Source organism: Miniopterus natalensis, chromosome 2 (genome assembly GCF_054644295.1).
Source record: "Miniopterus natalensis isolate mMinNat1 chromosome 2, mMinNat1.hap1, whole genome shotgun sequence".
In the NCBI taxonomy this organism is placed as follows: Eukaryota; Metazoa; Chordata; class Mammalia; order Chiroptera; family Miniopteridae; genus Miniopterus; species Miniopterus natalensis.
In genome coordinates this window covers 165,292,295-165,301,143 of record NC_142082.1, presented here as the reverse complement: position 1 = coordinate 165,301,143, position 8,849 = coordinate 165,292,295, and the positions used below count along the sequence as shown (strand labels likewise).

The window sequence follows — 8,849 nt, the reverse complement described above, 5'->3', positions numbered from 1 at the left end:
CATCATGACCATTTTCCTTTATTCTTCATCCCTATTGTACAACTTGATTTTTTTCCTAAGTTTTCACCTAATTGTATTAAAACTAATAACCTTTAGTGCTGTTTATTGTCCATGAATATAAAATAGATTCTAAATATATTTGTTACTCTTTAATTTCATTACTTGCATCTTTTCCTAACAACAGTTCTGATTGCTCTCTATTAACCATGAAGTAAAAATTCATGATGAAATAATATCTATCCCAAACATCCATCCTCAATGTGTGATTTAGAATTCAATATCCTTACCATGGAAGAGATCCAAGGTTCAAACAAAGAAATCTGAATTCCCTGTGGTACATATGTGTGGTACTAATTACAATGGAAAATAGAAATGATTTCCTGAGATGAGTTGTCAGTCCTTAAAAATGCCTAAATATAGATCATAAATTCTTCACTTGCAAGATGATAACATCAAACACCTATGTGAGATGCTCATGGCTTCATAATCCTGAGGAATTTTTTACACTACTTTGTAAAATTAGATTGCTTGCCTAAAATAATAATAATAATACAGTAATCTTATAATCTTTCTTGTATTTTTCATAAACAAGCACACATATATATTTTTGTGATAAGCTTAGGTAAAAGTTTTCCTAAGTATGTCTTACCCAATTCTATACACATTAAGAAATGCAGTAAGAAGTACAAAACATTACAGACTCCATCAGTTCGTTTGCTGCCAAAGGACACATATTCCCCACTCATTTCCTTTCTTTCAGCCAGCACCTCAGCTGCCACAGAAATGACAGAAAGGCCTGTTTCAGCTTCTTGTTCCCCCAAATCAGGATAAATGAGTGGCCTGAAGGATACAGGATTGCAAGACTCTTGCAAAGCAAGTAAACTGAATTGTGCTGCACAGTATTAGAATTCCAGATTAAGGAGACTTGAGCCAGGAAGTAAGTGACCAATAGCAAGAGAAATGAGATCACAGTTTGCATGGCTCTTGCATGGACCTTGGTGCTGTGATCTTGGGATCCTTTGTTCCTGAACTGCATTTTCTTGAGATGTTTCCACAGGGAAAAAATTAACATCAGAACAGCTATCAGGGATGTAGTGAAGGGTATGAAGTGTACAAGCACGAGCACAGTTATACTTGAAAGGTGCACAGTGTCCCTCAAGTTGGTCTTCCAAGTGATGTTTCCTTCATATTCATTCATCTGCATTTTTTCATCGATGTTTAACATTGCAAGGTGACAAACCAAGAACACTAAAGTTCCCCATAGTATCATGATAACCACTCTTTCAGCTTTCCATTTCAGGTGAAGAAATAAAAGGCTGGAGAAATTGGCTATCTTAAGCAAATAAAGTATGCTGATGCTAGTAACAAGCCAGAGGCTAAAATGGTTGCTTACTACCCAGATATTATAAACAATAGTTTTTACTTCTGAACTATAGAAAGCTGTATTAAACACAGATGCATACCAATTGAATGCTATTACCCAGAGGAAAACAATTCTGGAGACAGCCAAAGCAATGAGAATTCGATCAGCACAGGAGATCTTTTGTTTCTTGACCCAGTCAGTGCAGTTCACCAGTGCTATGAAGCCATTGGCAAAATTTCCTAGAACAAATTCTGCTGTTATAAGGATGGAAAGAATGCTCAGAAGTAAACTTACCATTTCTAGTAAACAAAAAGAAGGGGACAGGTCTAGTGTCACTTGGTCATGATTCCTCTAATATTCTGACCTTAAGTTCTATTTGCAGCTGATGTTGAATGTGCATAAATTCTTGTTTCTTTTAAGACCTCTGAACAATGTCAAGCAGGAAAGTACCAGGGTATGCTAATGGAAGAGTGCAATGCTTTCTTTATGAAAAACATTGTTATTCCCCAAACAGCTCAAATTAACTCTTATTCAAATATTGCATGCCCTTGCTGTAGGCTGGAATATTTTATTACTGACGTTGTTGCAAAAGCTGAATTCTCATTTGCCACTATGCAAATACAGACATATTCTCTTTCATTGATTTGCAATTTTCTTTGTTTAACCTCTCCATAATTTGTGTTCAGCAACTTTGTCACTAGAGAAATTATAAAACCCAAAACATTGACTATACAGTCAGTGCTAAATGATTCAATGAAGCTTGGCCATAGATAGGATCATCATCACTATGGGTTTTTTAAATTATTCATTGAATTTATTGGAGTGACAGTGGTTAATAAAATTGTATAGGTTTTCTTAGGGTTTGGCCAGTGACACGGGCTGTGAAAGAATTCACAAATAAAATAGAAATGCAGAAAGAAATTTTATTTTAATTTCCAATGGTGGAAAGGGCCAGTGCACTGCTAATCAATACAAGGGCAAGAAACAAATGGCAGCTTGCTCTTTTAAGCAGATGTTGTTGCTAGGGGACAAGGAAAGAAGGGACTGTTGCCTCTAAGTTGAGCGGATACCAGGGGATATCTTGAAAAGTTACAGTTTGTTTGCTTCCCAGGAGATAGTCCAGCAAATGTCCTAGGGAGGTGTCTTATCAGTATTTTTCCCAAGCCTGTAAAACATGCTTAGAGAAAAGTTATGAAGCATTCAAAAGAGACTTGTTTGAAGGGGAGGGCAGGTAGGGAACTTTCTACTAACTAGAGATTCCTTGATGCAAATTGTCCTGGCTTGTGAAAACAGCAGGGAGGAGGAAGAGGCAAGCATGTAGCCTTGAGAATAGCTCATACTGTCCCACAGCTTGAAGAGAAGCCAATATCTTGGGGTTCAATTACCAGGTGCTTCTCACAAATGATGAGAGGCTACAGCAAAGAAAAAGAGAGGCCTTTTTCCTGTCATTACAGTTTCCAAGTTTTTATTTCATTAGTGCATCATCTTTGTATAGTATTGTGTGCTTACCACCAAACTTCAGGTCTCCTTCCATCACCATGTATCCCCTTTTGGGACTTTTGTTTATAATGTTAGATTTATGTAGAAAGAATCCAACCTTTGCCTATTAAGGCATCAAGGTTTTCTTGAGTACTCCAGGAAGGCCAATGCTCATTAAGGGCTGGTTGCTGATAACAAACATTGAAGTAAAATTTTATTATTTACAAAGTCCTAGGCACACAAGCACATGTACACACATACACATACCCCTCATGGAAAGAAGGAATTATTGTCTCAGAGATTTCAAAATGGAAAACTAAGTCTCAGTGAGGTCATCTAGGTTCAAATCCATCTTTTATTTCATTCAGCTTTTCCAGCTCAGTAATAAGAGATATCAAACATCTCTCTCATGTTAAAGATTTGATAAAATATCTTGTTTGTGTCTACATAATATTTAAATATCAGTTATTTAATTAAAATGTTTTATGTCCTTAAGAGTGAATTTTTGTCATTTATATTTATTCTGTTCTGAAGCTGAAGTTTTACAATCAAACAAAAATTTCTCTCTATGTCTGTATAAAATTAAAAGAACATTCACCTATTATTGTGTGAGTGTTAAGTACTGTCTCCCCCTGGATAATATTAATAAAATAGATTTTATAGTCTCAGAGAGGGATGCTCTGTGGAACCATCGGCAGGCCTCTATGGGTAAATCACAATGCAGGTCCTTAGGATATTGGAGCAAAGCCTTGCCAACCTCTAAGAGCTAGAGAAACAGCCCTTAGCCTGCTACTGGGCCTTAGGAGAGGCAAAAGTCTTTACAGTGGACCACCAAGTTACCATGTGATCTGAGGTGCCCATTATAACCCAAGTGTTATCTGACCAACTAAGCCATAAAGGTGCTCATGAGAAATCTTTAAATAGAAATGGAATATACAAGATCAGGCCCAAGTAGACCCTGATGGCACTAGAAGTTACATGAAGAAGTGACTTAAATACCCATGGTCCCCACTCCTGGTACAAGGCCTTTTCCCTTCCAGCCTGCATCTCTGGCTTCATGGGAAATACTCTACATAAAATGACACAGGAAGAGCAGATTCAGGCCGGGTTTACAATGGTTTTGCACAACTTGAGGGACCATCTCAAAGTCGACAGCTACAGCACAGCAGCGCCTTTCTGAGACATCTTAAACATCAGGGATGAAGGGAAATCCTCCTCGTGAACAGAATTCTGACCATTGTACCTGGTTGTTCAATTTGCTCAGATGGACAAAATGGTGGAGGTGTACTTACACACTGACTCATGGAATGTGGCCAATCGTTTTCTAGATGGTAAGCACCTTGGAAGGAACATGATTATAAAATTGGTGACAACACAATTTGAGAAAGAAGTATGTGGACAGAGTTCTCTGAATGGCCAAAAATTGTGAAGATAATTGTGTCCAGTGTGGATGTTCACCAAAGGGTACCTTCAACACAGAATAATTTTAATAAACAAGTAGAAAAGATGACCTGTTCTATGGGTGACAGTCTTTCCCAGCCACCCCTGGCATCACCCAATGGGCTCATGTACAACATGACCAGAGTGGCAGGAACAAAGAGGCCACTGCTAAATGCACAATCTGCCAGTAGCAGACACCAACACTGAGTCCCAAATATGGCACCATTCTCGGGGGTGATCACTCAGTGACTTGGAGGCTGGTTGATTACTCTGGACTACTTTCATCATGAAAGAGATGTTTTGGTCTTACTGAAATAGATGAGTACTCTGGATATGGATTTGCCTTCCCTGAATGTAGTGCTTTTGCCAAAACTACCATGCTCAAGCTTACATAATGCCTTATCCACCATCAAGGTACTGTATAAAACATTGCTTTTGATCGAGAAACCAATTTTATAGCAAGAGAAGTGTGACAATGGGCCACTGCTCATGGAACTCACTCATCTTACCATATTCCCCACCATCCTGAAGGAGCTGGCTTGACAGAATGGTAAATGGCCTTTTGAAGACTCCATTCCAGTGCCAGTTAGGTGGCAATATCTTGCAGGGCTGGGGCAAGGTTCTCCAGAGGGTGACATGCTTGAAATCTGCAGGCAATAAATGGTGCTATTTCTCCAGTAACCAGGATTCACAAGTGCAGGAATCAAGGGGGAGAAGTGCAGTTGTCACCGCCCACTATCACCACTAGTAACCCAACAGCAAAATTTCTGTTTCCTCTTCCCAGGACCTTTATATTCTGCTGGCCTGGAGGTCATTGTGCAAAAGGAGGAACACTTCTACCAGGAGACATAGTAATGATTTTATCAAACTGGAATTGAAGACAGCCATCCAGCCACTTTGGATTCCTTAGGCCTCTACATCAACAGGCAAAGAAGGGAGATAATGTGCTGGCTGGGGTAACTGATCATGACTACCAGTGGGAAATTGAACAACACTCTCTTAAGTGACATCTTAGTATTACTATGCCTTATCATTCATACTGGAAACAATCTTTTCTTCTTTTTCTATAAATCATCTTCTATGAGGAAACGAAATAAAATACGTAATACCAAAGTCTTAAAGAAAACATTTTCATTTTTATTAGTGTCAACAAGAAAATGTATCAACTCAATTCTTTTCCCAAACTTTGGCCACAGAATAGATAAGTCATGGACTAGTCAGACTCCACTAAGTTGAAAGAAACTGGTAATGGATGTCACCAGATGAGATTTTCTTGGATGGCAGCCTGTCTATTACCACAGGTTCTCATTACAAGGAAAGTTAAGGAGCAGAACTTGTTCTCAAAATATATTCAAATAATTAAAATATAAGTACATCAGTCACAGGGACACCACCCTATTCCATGACTTATTTGTTTCAGTACTCCTTATACATTTAATCTACTTCTGATATTAGAAAGGGGGCTCTGTAGCTTAATTCTGTGATTTTAAGATCATCCTTAAATAATTTGCTTAATTCATACACTTAGAATAAAAGAACACTCCATTTCTAAAGGTGTTCTGCTTGATTTGAACTTTCCTATTTATTAAGTAAAATACAATAATCTTTAAGAAATTATTTACATATTTTCTGATTCATGTACGTAAACATTTGAAATATAAGTTACAAAAAGAAATAAATGATGACAATGTTGATGTTGATGATGATGGTGACAATGGTTATGGCAGCTAACTAAGAGATCTCTAACTGATAGTAGTGACTTCATCCAGTTTTCTTAGAGGCAAGCTCACTATAATGAAAGAACACTACTGATCCTTTCCATGGCCTTAGGATACATCATTGTTTGCATCAGGGCTAGCTTGAAAGAACAGCTTCACCTAAAACTTCATCAAGAGTAACTTAAAAACAAAGTATTTTGCCCAGACGGGTGTGGCTCAGTAGTTGAGCATCGACCTAGGACCCAAGAGATCACAGTTGGATTCCTGCTCAGGACACATGCCCAGGTTGTGGGCTCGATCCCCAGCAGGGGGCGTGCAGAAGGCAGCCGATCAATGACTCTCTCATTATTGATGTTTCTATCCTTTTCTCCCTCTCGCCTTCCTCTCTCTCAAATTAATAAAGATATATTTTTTAAAAACACAAAGTATTTCTGATAATTTATTTACTATTTTTTATTACATTCTAAAATTTAAGGCAAATGAGCTCAAACAAATAGTGCTTTGCTTTGAATCCATGTTCATATGCACATGTACATAACCTCTATATAAAAATGCAGTATATAAACTTTCTTTCATACTTTAATAGCATCATTAACAAGCAAAATTCTCTTGTCTGCTTATTTACATGCCCAGCTACTGTGATTAACCAGGATCATTTCATTACAACAGTCAAAGTGGCACTACATATACATAAACATACCCAAACACTACACTAAATATGTATTTTGCTTTAACAAATTTAACTTTCTATGTCTATGTTTTTCTTTCTTTACCAAGGAACTAAGAAATTTATAGATCTAATTGGTTCATTTTCATGTTTGTGTTCTGTCCATATGCCGTGATTTATTTGTCAATTTTATAACTGATGGGCATTTATAGGACTTCTCAATTTCAGCTTTAAGAACGGTAGTAACATGAACATTTTTCATATATATTCTGTTATGCATGTGCCAAGATTTCTCTAGTATAAAAAATAGGAGTACCATGAATGGGTTTTAGGATATGCATCTTCACCTTAAAAACATGCCATACACTTGCACAAAGTTGTTTTACCAATTCATAGTCCAGAAAACATAGCACAAAAATTCCAATCACATCAGATTTTTTTCCTATAATAGAAGCATCAGACTAGTATGTTAATATTATATATTTTATATTTGTATAAGTTATTATTACACTTAACATTTTACAATTCTTTTTCTATTGTAATTTCAAATTTATCTTTAGTTAGAAAAAAATGTGTTACTTTCTCCATTTCTGTGACAATACTTTTATATACATGTATTCATATTACATTGTATATTGTTTATGCATTTATCACTTTGAGAAAATATAATTACTTAATGGCATATTGTAGGGAAATTTGAGTGCTGTTTAACAACACCTGAAAGGACTCGATGAAAGAAATGCTGATGGGGTTTTTTAAAGGTATTTTCCCATAGAATACAGAACTTTATTTCAAATTCTGTCTATGAAGTTAAAGGTTTTGCTTTTCTCAGTAGTCTCAAGGCAATCTGTCTTAGCTTGCTGTTTCCCAAAATTATAATAAAAGAGTGGCCTGAAGGAAAGATAGGTGAAATCACCATGAAGGGCATCGTGACCTGATGTGTTTGTACCTTAATGAATATCCAACTTGCTGTTAGAACAGAAACAGTGTAAATGATGAAGAGGAAAAGGAAGGTAGTCACCATTTTCATGGCCCTTCTATGAGCCTCTGTGCTCGAGTCCCTGGAGCCCGTCAGGTTGAGCTGCAAATTCTTGGTGTGTCTCACCAAGGACAGAAACAAAAGGAGCAAAGAGATCAGAGACAGGAAAAAGGGGATCACATAGGTCAAAGTAAGAAGAAGAAGACTTTTAAGATAGAAAATTGTATTTATATCCAACTGCAAAGTCATATTTCTTTCTATAGAGGTATTTATCCACAAGTCAGTAAGAATATTATGCATTGAAAGATTAACAGACAGTGAGAAGAAAGACCCCAGGAAAAGCACGAGAACCACTTTGTTGACTCTCCACTTCAGCCACATGAAAAAGGAGTGGGAGAAATTGGCTATCTTAAGGAAGTAGAAAATGCTCAGGCAGGTGGCAAACCAGGTACTTAGGTGATCAGTTAATGCCCAAAGGATGGAAAACGTTCTCAGTACTTTACTGGTAGCATAGAGGTGTGGATATAGCCCCTTTATAAATGCATCCAACAGTATTACCCACAGTTGAATGATTCTGGCCATAGCCAAGCTGGTGAGAATGAAGTCAGCTGAGGAAACCTTCCCAGTCTTGACCCATTCCATGCAGTTCACCAGTCCAATGAACCCATTTCCTAGCATTCCTAAGATGACTTCTCCTGTTGCCACTACCAGAAAGACCTTGATTCCAGTTGACATCTGCACCAGAACGTTTCTAATGTTGTGCTTCACGGAAAGCTTTAGAGTGAAACAGTTGCAGATGGACATCCACTTATGATGCTTTCTGTAAATATTTTCATCATAATTCCAGAAAGTACAACCAAAACTCTGCTTTGTGATATAGTTCCAGAGACTTTCACACAAGAATCGTGCAATCTGTTTGTCTTGTAATCCAGTGTTAAATCTAACAGTTCTGTTAAGACATACAGCATTTCCTGAATACATACCATATTGCCCAGTCAGCTACTATATAATTTCCAGAATAAATGCAAATGTTGTCCACTTTTCTTGCCACCAGCTGCAAATTTCCATTTGTGCCTCTGGCTGAACTGGCGAAGTAGATGATGTAAGCATGCAGATATGAGAGAGATTATTTTCCACCAATTTGTATTTTTATCTCCCTGAACCATACATGTAAATGCAAATATTGTAAATTTTGCATAGTAA

At 37.2% G+C, this 8,849-nt stretch overlaps 1 protein-coding gene across 1 annotated transcript; it reads right to left on the bottom strand.

Annotated features, from left to right (window-relative positions):
• Positions 1-742: 742 nt before the first annotated feature.
• On the bottom strand, positions 743-1,763 carry LOC148093901 (putative taste receptor type 2 member 33). Its single transcript, XM_087813949.1, has one exon. The coding sequence runs from the start codon at positions 1,658-1,660 to the stop codon at positions 743-745; it is 918 nt and encodes a 305-aa protein (XP_087670075.1). The 5' UTR covers positions 1,661-1,763.
• Positions 1,764-8,849: the final 7,086 nt, after the last annotated feature.

Coding starts and splice junctions, on each gene's coding strand:
- LOC148093901 (XM_087813949.1), bottom strand. CDS start 1,660: ATGGTAAGTTTACTTCTGAGCATTCTTTCCATCCTTATAACAGCAGAA.